The sequence below is a fragment of the Ursus arctos genome, unplaced genomic scaffold (assembly GCF_023065955.2).
Source record: "Ursus arctos isolate Adak ecotype North America unplaced genomic scaffold, UrsArc2.0 scaffold_20, whole genome shotgun sequence".
In the NCBI taxonomy this organism is placed as follows: domain Eukaryota; kingdom Metazoa; phylum Chordata; class Mammalia; order Carnivora; family Ursidae; genus Ursus; species Ursus arctos.
Window position 1 is genome coordinate 54,860,172 of NW_026622875.1, and position 20,493 is coordinate 54,880,664.

At 44.3% G+C, this 20,493-nt stretch overlaps 1 protein-coding gene across 1 annotated transcript in view; it reads right to left on the bottom strand.

Annotated features, from left to right (window-relative positions):
- The window catches only part of SUSD5 (sushi domain containing 5), a 68,332-nt gene that overhangs the window by 25,563 nt on the left and 22,276 nt on the right, over window positions 1-20,493 (bottom strand). The window contains exon 4 of the mRNA XM_026496606.3: window positions 15,781-15,899. Coding sequence (XP_026352391.2) covers window positions 15,781-15,899 — 119 coding nt within the window. The remainder of the gene's footprint in view (window positions 1-15,780; window positions 15,900-20,493) is intronic.

A 20,493-nucleotide genomic window follows, 5' to 3' on the forward strand; every position in this document is an offset into this window, starting at 1 on the left:
GTCTGCATTTCAGAGAAGTTAGCGCGGAGTGCTGCATTTTAACCCAAACCATCTGGACTGCGTAGCCCAAGAGATCAAGTGTTTGCCTCATGTACGGGGCAAGTAGGGACAGGCAGCCATCTGCAGTTGCCACAAATCCAGGGCTGCCCCCACTGAGCAAAGAGGTGTCGTCACTCAGTCCGAGCAGGGCATCCTGAGAAGAATGGACCAAAGCCTCAGTCAAGCAAGGCTGGCCTGACTTCCTGCTAGCACGTCAGGGCCAACAGGCTCCATCTCTCCCTCCACCATCCTCAGCTGGCTAGAGCTCATGCTGGACACCCTAATTTTCTCTCCTCTTACCAGGACCTAATTCTGGGAAACTGGAGGCTCTTCGTCAAACACTATCACCAGACTGGTAAATACCATCAGTCTCACCCAGCTCTATCTGTGGGACACAACACCAGCTCCTTGGAAGGAAACTCCGGGAGTAGAGTCACTGTTCTGAGAGTAGATGAAGGGGAACCTCAGGCCAGATTCACACCCTACCACATTCATGGCACTTTCTCCCTCACAGTGAATTTCCAGAACAGCACAGGCAGAACCTGGCTCGGGAAAACCACAATCACACTCCTGAGAGTCTGCGTACACATACCATGTATTTCTGAATTTCCCACAAATGTCCAAGACAGGAAACACATGGCTTCTTAGGTGGTGTGATTCCAAAAACTTCAGGACAACAGTTCCATGTGTTAACATAACCAAGGGTGTGCCAAAAACACCACTCATGTCCAGGCTCATCTTGAATTAGTTACTCTCATGAACCTTCCCATCTTAAATCTCACAAGGGAGTTCTGGAAAACAGCTGGCTATAGACCTAGATCCTATTCTCTTTAGGGAAACTTACATTTGGGCAGCCTTCACTGCTACTTCTCAATTATCCTGCTGGTAGAGACTGTAGTTTGTGAATTTCTCAGACCCTAAAGCTGGGTTTCAGCAATTTCAACGTAAAGAGCAATTTCTGTTATTTTTCTTTCCAAAAAAAGAGATTTTATGGAAGTTCTTGTCTAGAAAATAATATTAATAAATGACTCATTTGCCAATTACAGCTTCTGATAACCATTTTCCACAGAATTTAGAACTTACATGAAAGTTGATGCTTTTCTTCTGAGAAATTTTCAGCCTACAGACCCTCATAATTACTTCGCAAAACCAAGATGAAGGCATTCTGTCACAAACGCTTGACCTTTCCTCCTTCTTTTTGGTGTTATCTAAGCTGTGTGAAGAAGCTGTCTTTTGTGTCCACCTGCCCAGCTCCCTCCCACCCTACTCACCCCATACACAACCAGCACTGCTCCCCCTGTTCTGTCCAATCTTATTGTTAGTTCCCAGGCTCTGCATATCAGTGCTCCTCAAACTTGAACCTAATCAGAATCACCCAAAGGCTTGTAACACACACACACACACACACACACACACACACACACACACCCTCTCACAGAGACTGCTGTGTTTTTGAGTTTCTAACTCAGTAGTAAGTCATATTTAGGGCCCAAGAATTTGCATTTATAACAAGTTCCCAAGTGATGTTAATACTACTGGTCCGGGGACCATTCTTGGAGAAGTAGTACTCTAGATAAAAACTTAGACTCAAAAACAGGCAGAACTAATATATGGTGATGGGAATCAGAACAGAGATTGCCTTGGCTCTGTTGGAATGAAGAGGGGCAGAGGATCTTTGGAAAAGGGTTCTGGGGAACCTTCCGGGGTAATGTTCCTTATCTTGACTGGGTATTGATTACACAGGTGTATACATTTGCCAACACTCATCAAACTTAAGATCTGTGCACTTTGCTGGTATAAATTATACCTCCATGAAATAAGTTAATTTGTAAAATATCCCCCCTTCAGAAAACCTGCAATTTATTCAGCATGAGGTATAAATGGGTGAAAATTACTCACAACCTCTCCCAAGGGGAACTGCGTTTGACAAGGATCCATGACTGAAGACAGTGGTTTCCAACTTGCAGACTTTCTACCCTGGACGTACAATAAGCATGTGGGCAATTCATATGCAGTTAAATTCTGTGTCAGTCAATCAATTCAAATCAATGACTGTGACATGGAATCTACATGATGCTAGTTCCTGAGTTTCCCCTTCATAGAAAATAACTTTTAAACGTTCTAGAATAAAATTTACAGTGTCCAGCATTTGCTTTAAAAAATTTCAATAGGAGAAAAAAAAAATCTCAATGGGAGAAAAACACTGGGGAAAAAGATGAAATCAAATTGGCAAAATATTGACAATTGAAGCTGGGTGAGGGCACATGGGGATTTGTGATACTATTCTTGCTACTTCTGTGTTTGCTTGAAAATTTTCATGGTAAAAGTTTTAAAATTATCAATATAGGTATTTCTTACATAAGCCAGGAAACTTGAAAAACCCACAGGGAAAGCATACCACAGGAAAAATAAAAATTCTCCTTGAATTTCACCAATGATAACCACTGTCAACATGGGTTTTGTTTTCAGTTTTTCGCACACACACGCATAAACACGATATTTTGCCACACGATGATATAACTGCTTTGTTTTGTAGTTCGTTAATTTAACATTATATTGTGATATTTTCCCCCATCAACAAATCTGTGTATCATTTGTTGTTCTTGTTTTTTAAGGTTTTACTTATTTGTCAGAGAGAGAGAGGCAGTCAGAGGGAGAAGCAGGCTTCCTGTTGAGCAAGGAGCTTGATGAGGGACTCGATCCCAGAACCCTGGGATCATGACCTGAGCCGAAGGCAGACACTTAACTGGCTGAGCCATCCAGGCATCCCTGTTGTTTTTTAGAGTGGGAGAGAGGGGTGAGTGGGGATGGGCAGAGGGAGAGGAAGAGAATCTTGTTTTTAAAAATTTAATATAATTTTTATTATTATGTTTAGTTAGCCAACATATAGTACATCATTATTTTTTGATGTAATGTTCAACAATTCACTAGTTGTGTATAACACCCAGTGTTCAGCACCACATGTGCCCTCCTTAATACCCATCACCTGGCTACCCCGTCCCCCCACCCTCTCCCTTCTGTAGCCCTCAGTTTGTTTCCTGGAATCCAAAGTCTCTCATGGTTTGTCTCCCTCTCTGATTTCTTTCCATTCAGTTTTCCCTCCCTTCCCTGTGGTTGAGAGAGAGAGAAATTTAAGCAGGCTCCACGCCCAGCACAGAGCCCAACGCAGGGCTCAGTCTCACAACCCTGAGGTCATGACCTGAGCTGAAATCAAGAGTCGGACCTTTGACTGACTGAGCCACCCAGGTGCCCAAATATTTGTATTATTTGAATTTACTTGTAAATGACTATATATTATTCCATTTTAGGGATTTACCATAATGGACTCCCCAGTTGCTAAGACATTAACTTTGTTTCCAATTTTCCCTACTAAGTAATGAACATCTTTGTAACATACTTTTGGACTTATCCGTACTAATTCACTTAGAGCAAAATACTCAAAGTAGAATTGATGGGCGAAAGGCACTTGTATTTTTAAACCTTCTGATGGTTTGTGTGAAGTTGAATATGAATGTTTAAGAGTCTATACCCTTGGTGGTATATAAACTTGCCTATTTCTCCTCAGCACATTAGGGACTACCATCTTTGTATACTTTGACAACTTCATGAGCCAAAAAAGGTGATTTCTTATACTAACATGCATATCTTTGAATTGGTAAGAAGAGTTGAATATTTATTGACCAGTTGTATTTCTTAAAAGTATTTCTCTATTATGGTCTTCACCCTATCAATCTATAAGAGATCTCCACATATCAGTATAACAATGCATTGTCTTATCTTCCCAAATTCTTAACCAATCACTTAGTACTATCAATCCACCCATCCTTCTCCCACTGACTGGAAGTCTCACCACCCAGCTCACTATAAACTTATACTTAGGGGGGACTGGGTGGCTCAGTTGGTTGAGTGGCTACCTTCTGCTTGGTCATGGTCCCAAGACCCTGGGATGGAGCCCCCCATTGAGCTCCCTGCTTGGCGGGGAGCCTACCGCTCCCTCTGCCTGTCACACCCCCTACTTGTGCTTTTCTTCTCTCTCTCTCTGGCAAATAAATACAATCTTTAAAAAAAAAACCAACTTAGGCACATTAGGTGTGTTTTGGTACTTCCAGCTTTTTGCATTGAAGCGCTTATCTACTTGTGTTTTTCTACAGTGCCAAACGATTTTGTTTACTATAGCTTTAAAATGTGTTTTGATATCTGAACCTTTCTCATTATTTGAGGAATGGCAAGAAGTTAGTAAAACTGAAGCATAAAGTACAAGGGAGGTAGGCAGGCATGAGTTTATGGGAGACCTTTGTAAGCCAGGGAGGAAGTCTAGAATTTATCCAGTGACGAAGGGGGGACAATTAAAAACAGGAAATAACACAGTCCCCTTGGCACCTTAGAAGGAGAACTGTTGCAGGGTAGAGAACGGATTGAGAAAACACCCTGGAAACTGAAGGCCCAGTTAGGAGGCCATTTGAGATGCCCAGGAGAACAGGCCAGCAGCTGAAGTGAGGTGCAGAAGGCAAGAACCAGGTGGATCTGGGAGATACTGAGCAGGAAGTTTTTTGCAGCACTTATAATTGAAAAGTTGTGGGAGTAAAGGAGAGGATGGGGCAAGGGAGGGGTTAAGCAGGTTAAGGGATATGAGCACAGTGCAGGACTGGTAGAGTTTGAGGTTCTAAGAGAAGCATCCTTAAGTAGCAGTGTGTATGGAATCTGGGGCTTAGTGGGGAGACCTAGGCTTAAGATAATGACTTTTTTAAAAAAGATTTTATTTATTTATTTGAGAGAGAGAGAGAAAAAAAAGCACAAGCAAGGGGAGTGGCAGAGGGAGAGGGAGAACCAGGCTCCCTTGACGTGGGGCTTATCCCAGGACCCTGAGATCATGACCTGAGCCGAAGGCAGACCCCCAACTGACTGAGGCTCCCAGGTGCCCCAGATTAATGAGCATTTAGATGAAAACTGGAGCCACTGAAGTGTTGAGTTGGGGGAGATGAGGGCCCAGGTGAGAGCCCCAGGAGGTGAGTGGAGAATGAAGAGTTCACACGGGTCACCACTGCAGCCAGACAGAGAGGAAGAAAAGCCAACGGAAGTCAAAGGGAGAGCATGTTTCAAGGGCCAAGGTGTGGTGAAGTACTTAAGGCTGCAGAAACAGCAAGCACAATGCTGGCTGAGAAGCAGCCACTACAGTTACCCACAGGGAAGCTACCAGAAACCTCGGTGAGCACACTTTCACTTGTGTGATCAGACAGAAGCCAGAAAGCAGTGGACAGAGAGATGGAGCAATGGGAAGTGAGATTGTTGAGACCATGAATGTAGAGGAAGCTTAGGGCCATGAAGGGGAGGAGTGAGATGAGATGGTACCTAAAGGGATATGGACCAGCTGCTCAATGAGAATATGAATTATTTTCTGAACAGTTTCAAACAGTTTCATTTGTTCTGACACCTTAAAGGGATTCCCTCTCTTTTGAAATGTTGACACCTTTTGTTTTTCTTGTAATTCTTCCCTGCTTGTTTATTCCCCTAATTGACCATGGCATGCTGGTAAATACTAACAACAGGCTCTTGGGTGGAGGACGGTACTGTTGAAGGAAGGGGACGGGGACTCTCGCTGTGCAGGTAGTTGACCATGTCTGATGCAGCACACAGTAGATGAGGTCTTAGGGCATCCTCTGACACATAGCTCTCAGTACACTGTAATTATAAACAGAGGCTAAAATAGTTAAAGGTGGACAGAGAGATATATGTATGAGGATGTTCAATCACAGTATTGTTTATTATAACGAAAACCACAAAACTACCAAAATGTCTAATGACAGGAGAATGTCTAATTTACATTACATTCATATGCTGGATTGTCACAATAGCCATTAAAAAAACTATCCTTCGGAGCACATTCAGCATCATGGGAAGATACATATTACCGAGTGAAAAAACAGACTGCACACCTAGGTATTATCCATAAAATCCCAATTTGGTGACTAAAAATGCAGGGTAAGCAGGACTGATGCTGAAGTACTTATTTCAGGGCAGACTGATTATACATGATTTTAATTTTCTTTAGACTTTCCACTACAGTGACCACCCATTCATGTTTATAATCGGGGAATATATTAAAAATGTAACATGGAGCTAATGACACCTATCTTATAAGGTTTTTACCAGAATTAAATGTCCACTACATGCCTGGAACTTCGTGGGGACATAAATAAAAATGAGTCCCATTTCCCAAGCAAACAGAGACTGATGGTCTTTGGAATCATTCGTCAAGTCACGATGGTAATTGAATGCCCAGTTCCCTCTAACCAAATATAGCCAAGCACACGATGGCCGAACAGGAACTGAGTGCCATCTGTGGCCACGAGGAAGGGCAAAACAAATTGGTTCATAAGAAGATCAGAACAGATACGGGCCCTTGTTTCCCACTGTTGATATGGCAGCAGTGGTCAGTGACAGAGGCTAGGTTCAAGGTGAGAAAAAGCCAGCAGAGTTGGAACACAGAGGGATACAAACTCCAGGGGTCAGGCTTTGGCCGGTGAGAGTACCAAATAACCAGTTTAAGTTCGGATGGTTATAGCAGAGGATGTGTTGGAAGGATCCCCTCGCCCCGCTCTGGGCATGGCTGCATTTCTGGATCTGTCAGGTTATCTGGGCTCCAACAACGACCCTCTGTGATGAGCAGGGTAAAGCCCAGATCCACGCAGAGCTCTTCTGCCGTTCACACACACTCCCCTTTTGGTAAAGAGAGTTCCCAGGGAGAATTTTCTTCTAATTCAAGCCTATCCTGATAAAAGCTAGGGTGACCATATAATTTATTATCCATATTAAGGCACTTATAAAAATGAGAGGGAAGCCTGTTAATAATTACAGTGGGACAATAAGCGTAAACGCAAACTGTCCTGGGGAAACTGGCAGGCAGGGCCACCTCGTATAAGCACCGCACCTCCCAGCTGGAACAGCAGTCCCAGAGAAGATGAGCTGTTCCAGGGTAAAAAGAAGAATGCCTCAGAGAACAAAATCCTTTAGAGTCTGGGTTTGACTCCTTGCTCCCCTACCTGCTAGCTGTGTGACTGGCAAGTTACTTAACCTCACTGCAGTTTCCTCATCTGTAAAATAACAATAGTAACTTTCCGTGGGGTTGTTGGGAGTGTTAAACAAGTGAACACAGGTAACACAGTGGTGCTACAGCGGGTGGTAGCTCTTAATATTCTCTTCCTGAATCAAAACTCTGAAGCACATGCCAAGTCCAGATTAGAGCCGCAGCCTCAGCGCCAGCAGAAGTGGTGATGGAGGCATCAGGCTTGACTGGCCCTCAGGACCTGCTGCACAGAGCCTGGAAGAGCAGGAACAGGAATGTGTTTGGGTGAGAGCGCTCACATGCGCCTTCCAGGAGCTGTGTGACTGAAAACAATGCCTCAAACCTCTCTGTTCTTCAGCTGTGTCACCTGAATACAAAGAATGATAATACCCTCCCCACACTATAGCCCTGAGAATTAAAGGGGATAGTATAGGCAAGAAAGCTCTGGAAAGAAAACATTTTGGAATTCTAAAGCTGCTCAATATTTTTTCTTGTTCTTTTTTGTTTTATTAAACATTATTTATATAAATAAAACTTGCCAATGTTAAGTGTACAGCTTAATAGTTTTTGGTAAATATATACAATTGTGTAACCACCACCACAATTAAGGTGTAGAACAGCACTCCTAAACTACTTCCTCCTTGCTCCTGGCTTTGGACGCCCTCCCAAACCCCAACCCAAGCAACCACTGTTCTACTTTCTGTCACTGGTAGTTTTGCCTTTTCTGGAATTTCATTCAAATGGAATAATATAGTATATAACCTTTTATGTTTGGCTTTTTAAGGTTAGCATAATGTCATTCATCAATGTTTTACGTGTACTAATAGTTCTTTTCTTTTCTTTTGAAATAAAAATTTTATTTATTTGAGAGAGAGGGAGTGCAAGCAAGACAGAGTACAAGCAGCAGGAAGGGGCGGGGAGAGGCAGAAGCAGGCTCACAACTGAGCAGGGAGCCCAACGCAGCTCACAGCTCGATCCCAGGACTCGGAGATCATGACCTGAGCCGAAAGCAGACACCTAAGTGACTGAGCCACCCAGGTGCCCTAGTTCATTCTTTTCATTGCCAAATAATAACCCATGATATGGATGTACCATAATTTTTTGATCCATTCACCAGCAGATGGACGTTTCGGTTGCTTCCGGTTTTTGGCTTTTATGATAAAGTTGTTATGAACATTTGTACACCCACTTTTGTGTGGTCATATGTTTCTCTTGGGTCAATACCTTGGCATGGAGTTGCTTGGCTGTATGGTATATGCATATTAAATTTTGTTCAATGTTTTTGAAAGAAATTAGGGGTTGCTTTATTAGAAACAGTGTGACATCAAGGTGAAGAAACCATGCCACTGTCACCTTGTATTGTTAGAATTTGTGTGCAACTAGATACTAAGCCGTCACTGCTTGTATTTGCTAGGTCTGACCCTGTGCCAGGCACTGGGCTAAGTGATTTACTTGCATTGTCCTATTCTGTCCGCTCCACATCTCTACATCGTGAATACTAATGTGATTTCCAAGGCAGGTAAGTAATAGAGCCAAGATTTAAACCCAGGGATTCTGGGTACAGAGCCCACAGGTCTAACCACTGTGCCCTGCTGTGTTCGAGGTGTTGCTTCCCTTGAATACAACATGCTTTAGTTCCAATTAACCTTCTTGTCATAAACAGAGGGCTCAGAGCACTTTGCACAATGTTTGGAGGTTTCTGATTTCCTGTTGGACTGCACACTAGCAGCCAAAATGATCTTCAGAAGTTTTTAAAAAATGGTTTCCCATTTCCCCTTAAAACTCAGCCCCATGTTCTTACCCTGCATAGCTAGCTCTTTGCCCCACCTGTCCAGCCCTACCTTGGGCCACCCCTCTGTCACTTGAATAATCGAGGTACACTGTTCCTCAAACACACTAAGCACTTTCCTGTACAAAATACATTTTTAAACAACATCAATTAGGTCATGCTATACACATTCTGAGATCCGTATAATATGTCTTGGAAGATTTTCCATGTCATAGCTCTCACTTCATTTTATTTGCTATTTCTTCCTTCCCTTCTCCCTCCCTCATCAACTTTTTCCCTTCCTTCCTCCTCTCTCTCTTTTGTGATCACTCAGTACAGTAGTGTTAAAAGCAGAAGGTGAAAACATCTCTTCCCCTAGATCAGCCCTTTCCACTGCCCCAAGGTGACACCATTCACAGTTTGGGTGTAAAAGGTAGTTCGGGCAGTTTTGACTCTTCTCCAAGGCCTGCGTGGCCCCCAGCTCTGACCACCTCCCTTGCCACAGCTGCATCAACCCAGGCCCTCCTACGGGTGAAGTCATGCATGAGTGCTGCTCCTTCCATTGAACACTTTTTTTTCTGTAGGGGCGCCTGGCTGTCTCAGTCGGTGGAGTGTGCAACTCTTGATCTCGGGTCTGTAAGTTCAAGCCCCACGTTAGGTATAGAGGTGACTTAAATTTTTTTTAAAAATTTTTTAAAAAAATTAAAAAACCAAAACATTTTTATCTGTAAAGGACACCTGAAACTCTTGGCCCCTACAAACGGAGAGGAATGCTCATGTATGCTTTACCGCAGGGAAATGTCAAGAGTCCAAATGTTGCTGTAAGTTGATGAGTTGCCCAAAAGAGAGCTAGCTGTGTAGATCTGAGTCCCCACATCTGGGAAGACAGGCCTTTAAATGACCTTACTATTGAGTAAACTGAGGCAGGTCAGGCCTTGATGGATATAGAGAGGTGCCCAGGAGAAAGAAGGAAGCAGCTCTGCAACCGAACTGCACAGGAGTCAGAAATCCTGGTGGCTTTGACTGCAGCCTCCCAAGGAGGGAGCATGCTGGAGTAAATACTCGCCATCACAGGCGATGGGATTCTGGCCACACAGAGGGGTGACCCCGGCCCTCTTGCCTCTGGCGCTCGGGATCCTCTCCACAGCCCGAACTTTCTCTCACCTCATCTTTACCAATGGAAAATGAGACGTGAAGGGCAGGGAATCTACATTATCAATCCTTTTAAAGCATTAACAGAAGTGCACCTGGAACCTGGAGGCCCCAAGCAAACACTAGACAGGGATCTGGTTCTGAGAGGAGGACTGCCCACCCATTGCCACTCTGCAAGGCCGGGTGGGCTGCCTGGGCAGCAACTGCCCCTGTGGAGGGCCAAGGAAGCTGCTGGTTCCCATGGCATACTGCGTGACAGGGCAGAAAACCTGGGCGTTAGAGCGAGAAGGATCCATACTCTAATCGCTGCTAACCATGGATTGGGCAGCTGATAACTCTCTGGGCCTGTACGAGCCGGGGGATTTAGAGAGGTACTGCAAACCCCTCTGAGGATATCCTGTAAATGTTTGTGTGGCCTCTGCTCTACCTGCAGCACACCTGGCTCTAGGTCCTCTTTCTGCAGAGCTCTGAGTCCCATGAGAACACTCTCTAGGAAAGCGAGTGACAGATGGTCACGAAGTGACTCTCATGGAGCTGTTGTGGGACAGTACATAGTTAAGGACCATGAACAAAGAGAACAAAGCTGCCGCTGGAGTGCTCAGCTCTGGGAGCCCACGGGTGTGTCTGTGAGGCAGACTTCGGGCTCCTCCTCCCAGCGCATACAAGAAAGCCAAGCACAGGCTCCCTAAATGCGCCAACGGGTTCAGAGTGCAGCCGCAGGTCTTCTGAGTAGCAGGGAGGTGGAGAAGTCTGTCCAGATTGTTGGTGTGACCTGAGACATCACCGTTACCTGCCCCAGGGGCTAAGGACCCATTGGCACTTTTTCTCTGGCTGCCCAGACACCTAGCATCTCTGGGAACTGGCTGTTTGTGTGTCAGGACTGTTCTCGCCCACTTTTTGGAATAGAAGACCTTGGTCTTGGGAAAACAGACCCGATGCTGTCTAGGCCTGGGGGGTGTGGGTGACATAGGAGGAGGCATCACTGCTTCTTGCAGTGGGGATTATTTGGGCTGCCTTCTGCAGCCACTTCAGTTCTGCCCGCAGGGATGCTCTGAACCCAATTCACTCCCTGAAGCACTAGTACAAGGCTCTCCCAGAACTGGTCTCCCTGGAGCCGCTGGGATCTACGCTTCTAGCCACTGCTCCTCCCGTTCTCTCTGTGTGCAATGTCCTCTCTTCCCTTCCCTAACCATTATCCCTACAAAACCAACTCCTTCCAACTCCACCTCAACTGCCACCACCTCAGAATCTCCCTGATTACTCTCCTAAACACGTTCGTTTCTTACCTATCTTTATACACTGTCAGCTCCGCGAGGGTGGGGTGAGTCCCCCCCCCACAAGTCTGGGCACTAGACTTTGCATTACCCTGGACAAATAAATAAACAAATGGCCAATAAATAGCAGGTTAATGCTAATAAGCTCAGAGCCTTCCACGCTCCCTCGGAAGAACCTGAAGTAGATCGGTTCTACCAGCTGTTCAAAACATTCAGTTAATGGGTTCCAGTCTCCTCAAAGCAGTGGGAGAATTTCCCCAGAGTCAATCCTGAGGCACAGGGCCTCCTCTAGGCAGACTTGGGAACTGGCTGTGCTCACAAATTCCTGATTGCTCTCAGAAAGGTGAGCATCCAGCTCTCTACTTGATGACATGAAGGAAGGGAATAATTCCTTTTCTGTTTTTAGGGAAATACAGGCAACAGGAAAGCATGCAGGGAAAGTGGCTCGCAGTGCTAAGCAGGTGAGGTGGGCTGGTGCGAAAGCGCAGCCAGGGCCAGGCTGGAACAGAAGCACACCTGACATGGAGCCTTGGGGGTGCAACAGGGAGAAGGCAAGAGGACACGCGAAGCCTCCAGACCCCGTGCTGTTGACCCCACAGACAAGCCGCCAAGAGAGGCAAAGCCAGAGAACCCAAGCGGAGGCAGCTTATTTCATCAGCATCCAGCTGGTTAAAAATAACTTCACTTATTAGTCTGAGATCACCACAGGGCTGGAAATTCACTGTCAGTGAAACAAAAATACTGGAAGGAAAATGAGAAAAGTCTACATTCATGATGAGCTTTATTTCAAAAAAGAAACACAGGAAGGAAGCTGCCTGGATATTCCACAGGCTCTGTTTTCCTTCTGGGCTCTTTATGAGGCAAACTTCTGCCATTTTTGGAGTTAACACGCTTCATTCTTCCCGTCTTGCCTAAGAGAAGCAGCAGCACAGAACTAAGGGCCATGAAGCATCATCGGGAAAAAGGCCACCTCGGGAGATGACACTGCCCTGGTGCGGACGCTGAGCCAGACCTCACCTACACTGCCGCGGAACCCCAAGGAACCGCCTGTTCTCCTCGGCCTCTGCGGAGGCACCACACCTTCCTTCAGGACACACATTTCCCTTGTTGACTGCGCGGCCAACAAAGGCTCCACTGAGGAAAAGCACTGGCTCCACTGAGTAGGGCGAGGGCTGTGTGGGAGCGGTTTCCAGGCTCCACAGGGACAGCGTTCTCTCTGGGTGACTTTGGGCAAGCCACCCTGCTTTTCTGGAATGCTCACGAGAGAGCAACCCTCCAGCCCTAATCTCCTCTCAGCATGCATCCCTGAGTCCCCTTCATGGCCCACCTGAAGCCTCCTCATAAATGAAGCCTGCAGGACCAACACTCCCATCTTCCCCAGATGAGCTCATCCACACTGACCTGGAGGGGAAGGGAGGCCAGGCCAGGCTCAGGCAAACCGCTCTGGGGGGCCGGGCTCTGGAGCACTCTGACACTAAGGAGCCACATGCAGCGGCATCGCTCCTCACACAGGTTGACAGCTGTCAAGGACTGGCTTCCCTTGTTGGTTCCCATGATTCAGAGTGGTTTTGTTTTTGTTTTTCCTGTCGTTGTTTTTGGAGAAAAACAACATGTAGACTATTTGTACAATATGTATAAACGATATGTACAAACAATATGTGGACCATTTTTTGTCAGAAGTTTTTCATTTTTATATAATTTCAGAATTTCAGGAAATTTTTAAGAATAAGGATTTCCCATAAAACCATTTATCCAGATTCACCGATGTGTTTTCATTTTGCCCATTTGCTTTACCATTCGTCTCTCTCTCTCTCTCTCTCTAGATAGACGGATGATATAGATATCTGTTTATACAGAGACAAATATATATACGTATATATACATACATACGAATACATATGTGTATCTATACCTGTAATTCTTTCTGAAACATTCAAGAGTAAGTTGTAGTGATGTCTCCTCGTCCCTAGAACCTTGGTACACATTTCCAAGAACAAAGATATTCTCTTACAGGACTGCAGTACAGTTATTTAACTATTCTCTAATTTATAGTCCATATTCAGATTTTATCAATTATAGCTATTTTTTTTCTGGTCCAGGATATAATCCCCGATCACAGGTTACATTTTGCATTTTATTGTCAAGTCTTTTTAGTCTATTTTAATCTAGAAGAGTTGCTTCACCTTTCTCATCCTAGACATTTTTAAAAGTCATTTTGTAGAATATTTCTTAATTTGAGTTTGGCTCATGTTTCCTCCTGAGTAGAGATCCAAGGTATGCGTTTTCGGCAGGACTGCCACTGAGCTGCAGTTGTGTTTGTCTGATTCTGTATATCAGAAGGCACACTGTATCAGTTTGGCAAGAACCCAGTTCTGGAGTCGCGGTTATGGCTTTGAGCTTGGGCCCTACAGGATGTGAACGGATGCTTCCAACCCCTGGCTTCATACACTACAACTGTGGGCAAAAGGAGCACATCCTTGCATAGACACAACCTGTCTGAAGGCCAGTGAGGTGGAAAACCCAGACTATGCTGTTGGACGACGATGAACATATAGCTCAGCGGCCCCCAGCCCCCCAGCCAACAGCCACCAACTCCCAGAAGCAAGGCCACCTAGCCAGCGGCTGACTGTAGACGCAGGGGTGAGCCCAGCCAAGACCAGCAGAAAAACAGACACTGCTGATCCAAAAAATAGTGAACTAAATACATAGTTGTTTTAAGCCACTACATTTTGGGGTTATATGTTACATAGCGACAGCTAAGTGATACCCCTTGTTCAGCAGGGAAAGAGAAGACTCCGAAGCCCCACATATTCATTGAGATCACTGAAGAACGAAGACCCTGCTCCTTTTCTTCTGGCTCTGCCCTGTCTCTCTCAGGGATCTGAACTTCTGCCTGTGTTTGGGATTCAAAGGATCATTTTAATTTACTTACGTGGTTTTGAAAAACAAACCATGGATATTGTTCTCGCCACATCATTCAGTAGCTCAACTGGCCAGATATCAGGAGACTGTCCCAACACACTCGTCCACAGCAATGAACAAAGGAAGTCTTTCTGGAGGAAGTCCCCATCGCAGCAGAGATGCTTGTCACTGATAAGTATCTAACAAGCACCAGCCAGGGCCTTGGGGTTCACCTGGCTCTCTGATTTCCCAACTGCTCTGACCCCCTCCCTGGAGATCAGGATTTGATGCCTCTGGGATACAGCCTGAGGGTCTGCATTTCTTATGAGTTCATTTGGTATTTCTCATCGTCAGAGAGGTTTGGGAAACTCTGTATTAAAAAAAGTAGTTCTCAAACTGTGCTATGTGTTAAAATCACTGACGAGCCTTAAAAAAACCCTAATGCCCAGAACATTGATACCGAATCTCTAGGGCTAGCACCAAGGAATCAATATTTCTTTTCTTTCTTTCTTTTTTTTTTTTTTATATTTTATTTATTTATTTGACAGAGAGAGACAGCCAGCGAGAGAGGGAACACAAGCGGGGGGAGTGGGAGAGGGAGAAGCAGGCTCCCAGCGGAGAAGCCTGATGCGGGGCTCGATCCCAGGACCCCAGGATCACACCCTAAGCCAAAGGCAGACGCTTAACGACTGAGCCACTCAGGCGCCCCAGGAATCAGTATTTCTTAAAAATTTCCAGATGAGACCAGTGTGCAGCCATGCAGTACTTATACCGATTTCTAGGACTGAGAGTAAGCAGCTGGCTTTCTCTCCATTTGCATGTACGTTCCCTTTCAACAGCATGTGTTTCGGATGATGAAGGTATACTGATTTCAGTGCACACGAAATGCCGCCCTGGAGACTCCTTTATGCTTGTCTTCTTGCCACTCAGCTGATTTAACAGAGGGAAGCTGGATTTCCCTTCTTGGGAGCAGTTTCCTAAATCCTATGAATTTCCTTTTGGGGAAAAATGATTTTTTCCTTGTTCGTGTGTGGTCCACCTTGAAGACAGACTGGAGGGCAAGCTGCGTCAGCAACTGCAGCAGATGCTGTCAGGGGTCTGCCCGTATTGCCTACATACCTTTACCATTTTCACGCCCAGGGGTTCCCGGTGGGCGTCTTTGCGTCTTTGTTGGAGGGTGGCACTCAGGCTATTGGCACCCTTTGCCGGCACACAGCATAAACCAGAAGTGCCTGGGGATTTACATTTCCCCGAAGCAACCCTTAACCAATGACTAATAGGTGCAGTGGCATAAATACCCCTGCTCTCTCACCTCTGATCAGAAAAACTGGTGACCTACACTGTCTCTAGAGAGCTCCTGTAGGACTGAGCCAAGGTCACCCCCCACCTCCCCACCACTGTGGACTTTGCTCAGCATTGCCACACTGCTTGGTCTACCTTCTGTCTCTGCCCACTGCCCCACTGCCCTATTGGCTTTTCTTTGGAAGACTTCCTCATCTCAGGGGCTGCCTCTGGAGAAGGCAACGTAACATGGTATCACCGTGCGCACCCCCCAGAACCTTGACAAAGGCTCCGGCACTGACCTTCATCCTTAATACAAAGGGCATTGTACGTGCCACCAGGAACTGGGTTGCTTTCAATTCTCACATCAACGGCTCTCGTGATTTGCTGTTCATCACTCCCCTTGTTACACACGGTTGTCCTGAAACAGACAAAGAAGACGCTGTGTTAGGAGGACTGGCTAAGAATAGGAAAGAACAATTCTTTTCTGCCGTCTGTTCTGAATCAGCAGAGATTTTTCTGAGTTAGAATCTTCGGCTGAAAGCATCAGTAGGGAAGTACTCTCCCCAAAGGCCTCCAATCAGGAAGACACAGGTGAGGCTTCAGCTGAGGCCACACGTATCAGTTCAAGTTTCAGAGCCAGTACGTTGTTGATCTTTTCTAGTGTGTGTTTGTTTTATTTCACAAAATGCTGCTCTTCTTATTAGTGCCTTTCCTTTTGAGGGGGTTTGTTCCTGTTCTTTTTCAGATTTCTTAAAATGGATCATCACTTAGCTCATAGACCTTTATTTAGTCTTTTCTCTGCTCTAACACAAGCATCTAAATGTTTTAGATTTCCCTCCAGGCACAGCTTTCGTAGCATCGTAGGAGTTAGAGTATGTTATAGCTTTGGTAGCATTCAGTTCTACATACGTGCTACTTAACAAACCATTATTTATTCTTCTTCCATGATTTATTTAGGAATACCTTTGGCAAACAGCAAATAGAATTTTAAAAAATCTTTGTTTTCTAAATGGAGCATCTCGTCTATTTTAATCTAATTTAATCACAGATCTCTTTGAATTGAAATCTGCCATTTTCTATTAGTTCTGCACATTTTTTCTTTCTCTCTTTTCTTTCCCCTATTTTGATTGCTTGAATCTTTTTCTGGCATTCTCTTTTTCATATTGGTCTGGAAGTTATATATCCTTTTACTACCCTTTTAGTGATTATGACATTAATATTTAACATTACTTTTACCCTCTCCTCCAACAACTTAAAAATACTTAAAATACTATGTATTAGCGTACTGAAAATACTTCCTGACCTATGTGCCATTTTTTAATGTTTAGTATTATTGTTATTACTGCTTTATATAATTACATAATTTCAATTTACCCCCATATTTACTCTTGCCATTCATTGCTTTTTTAGGGTCTCCAGCCTTCCACCTGTAATTATTTTTCTCCTGCCTGAATATTGGCCTTTAGTGTTTCTTTTAGTGCAGGTCTGATATCATGGATTTTCTCACCTTTTGTCTGTCTAAAAATGTCTTTATTTTACTTTTATTACTGGAAGATATTTTCACTGGGTATAAAATTCTAAGTTGGCAATAATTTTCTTGTAGCACTTTGAAGGTATCATTCAGTTGCTTGGGGGCTTTCCTTGTCCATTTATTGTCGCTCCTTGGAAGGTACTTGTTATTACTCTTAATATTTTTCCTTTATATTTGAATCTTACCAGTTTCACCATGATGTGCCAAGTCTGAATTTATCTGTCCTACTCAGGTGTTGTAGGGCTTCTCAAATCTGTGCCTGGATGTTTTTCTTCAGTTGTAGGTAAGTCTCATATTGCTTTTGCTCCTTCTTTCAGAATTCCAATTACATGCATCTCTTCCTTTGACCTTTTCTTCTGTATTTTTCATCCTTTTTTTTCTTCTGTTCTTTATTCTGGATACTTCCTCTGAAATATCTTCTAGTTCATTAATTTTTTTTCCTTTGGCTCTTTTTAAATCAGCGGTTAGATATATCCATTATGCTCTTAACTTTACTTATTGCATGTTTTACTTCTAGAGTTTCCATTTGGTTATTTTCATAGTTTCAGTCTTTTGCCAAAATTCTCCTTCTCGTCTCCTGTATCTTTGAACATTTGAAAAAATTATTTAAAGTCTGCATCTACCAATGGAAATATTTAGAGTTTCTGTTCGCTGTCTTATTCTGGTTGCCTTATCTCCTATGTGACTGGTTATTTTATACGGTGGGACAAATCATATATTTTCTAAAATCGTGGAAATAAATTGCTTAAGATAATGTTGCCTCTTCTAGAGAGGATTTTTAAAGTCAGTTCTGCTAGGTATGAGGTACACTGGACCTCCAGTATTATCTCAACCCACATTCGTGGCTCCAGAGGATTTTAAGCTATGCTGCGGCTATTATGAGGGCCTGCATGCTTCTTCCAATTTACTCTTACTCCTGGGGTACAGCCCTGTAAAGTCCCAGCCCAAAGCAAAGGACTCTGCAGGCCCTGCCTACACAAAACCTGAATTCAAATCTCTGTCCTAGTCCCATGAGGCTATCTAAACTGCTGCTGGTTTTCAGCCATCCTTTAGGGAATCTGCAAAAGCTTCTAGGAGGCAAGTGGTTCCCAATTCTGTATTCACCACTCTAAGCCTCCATCCTCTTCTGGATTTATGTGTACACTTAATAGAAATTCATGGACATACAGACCAGATCTACTGTATGTATACTACGCTATCATTTGCAAGATGCACCACGCATTTAATAATTGGTTTTCAGTGTGGAGGAGGGGATGGCTGTATAGGAAAGACCCACAGTGAAATGTATATACTGATGATCAGATACTTCTTGATTCCAGAAATATTTTTTTAATGATTTTTAATTATATTATGTTAGTCACCATACAGTACATCCCCGGTTTCCAATGTAAGGCTCGATGATTCATTAGTTGTGTATAACACCCAGTGTACCATGCAATACGTGCCCTCCTTACTACCCATCACCAGCCTATCCCATTCCCCCACCCCCCTCCCCTCTGAGGCCCTCAGTTTGTTTCTCATAGTCCATAGTCTCTCATGTTTCATTCCCCCTTCTGATTACCCCCCCTTTCTTTATCCCTTTCTTCCCCTATTGATCATCCTAGTTCTTATGTTCCATAGATGAGAGAAATCATATGATAGTTGTCTTTCTCTGCTTGACTTATTTCACTTAGCATTATCTCCTCCAGTGCCGTCCATGTTGTAGCAAATGTTGAGAACTCGTTCTTTCTGATAGCTGAGTAATATTCCATTGTCTATATGGACCACAGCTTCTTAATCCAGTCATCTGTTGAAGGGCATCTTGGCTCTTTCCACAATGTAGCTATTGTGGACAATGCTGCTATGAACATTGGGGTGCATATGGCCCTTCTCTTCACTACATCTGTATCTTTGGGGTAAACACCCAGTAGTGCAATGGCTGGATCATAGGGTAGCTCAATTTTTAACTTTTTAAGGGACCTCCACACTGTTTTCCAGAGTGGCTGTACCAACTTGCATTCCCACCAACAATGTAGGAGGGATCCCCTTTCTCCACATCCTCTCCAACAATTGTTGTCTCTTGCCTTGTCTATTTTTGCCATTCTAACTGGCGTAGGGTGGTATCTCAGTGTGGTTTTGATTTGAATTTCCTTGATGGCTAATGATTTTGAACATTTTTTCATGTGTCTGTTAGCCATTTGTATGTCTTCATTGGACAGAAATATTAAAATAGTTTTATTTTTAGTATTAATATGTTGTGTAGTAAATATATCAAGTAAGTATGTTTGCTACAAAGAAATATCATCTCAGCAATGCAGAGATCTACTAATATGTCCTAACACTTTACAGCAAACCTAGGGAGGATGGACCTTTCCAAAGACCCAGTCCTGATTTGTAATGCCTGGGAGACGGAAGTCTGGCTCCAAGCTGGCTCTTCAGAATTCCCAAATACTCTGGTTATCTGATGCAACGATAATAACAGAGTCATGAAAAACATCCACGTTTGACTACACTGTGGAAACATGCATGCATAGGACCTCTTGTGTCTCCTCAGGAACCTGAACATAAGACATCAGGCAGAGAGGGCCATGGTTCCAGAGTCACTGAAAAGCTTTGGATGTAGCCTAGCTGTCCTCTTTATTCAACTGCTGCTTCACATGTGGCACAACAGCAGACATAAGTCAGCCTGGTTGTGTGTGTTTTCTATGGCCATCTGCCAGCCCATCTTCAAGGTTATTATCAGCCAACGTAGTTGTTGCAGCCCATTTTGCTCTTTCACATTCCTGTGGCATGAAGGAGACAGTGGAATGGCTCCTGCCTCTTCTGAGTATGACTAAAGAAGCAGTTAGCAGAACTAATGGGCAGTTTTCTCCTACTTGGCCACAAGAATTATTTCTCCGCAAGGATCCTTGGGTCAGGAACTCAGACAGGGCATGATCCGAGTGGCTTGTCTCTGCTCTCTAGTCTCTAGTCTAGGGCCGGAGCTGGGAAGACTCACAGACTGGCCAGAACTCAACAGCTGGGGGCGGGAATCACACTGAGGCACCTTCACTCACATTTCCGGCAGTTAACACGGGCTATGGGCTGGGAGACCAGTGGGGACTGTTGGTGAGGGCACCTATGTGGGGGATCTCCCTATGGCCTGGGCTTCCTCACAGCATGGCCCGCTCAGGATAGGCAGACGTCTTACATGACATCTCAAAAGTGACTGTCCCAGAACTCTGGGCATGGATTTTTCCGACCTAACCTCAGAAGTCACATGGTATCACTCCTGCTGTATTCTATCGGTCAAGGCGATACTATGCTGTCCCTGATTCAAAGGGGGAGGACACAGACCCCACTTCCCAATGGGAGTACTGTGAAAGAATTGTGCCCATACCGTCCTCCTATTCATATGTATGTAGATGAATACCCAAAGAGAAAAAGAGATAAAGGATATATACCAGTTAAGAGTCATTACCTCTGAGGCAGGGAAAAAGAGAGAAACTCACTTTGTACTTTA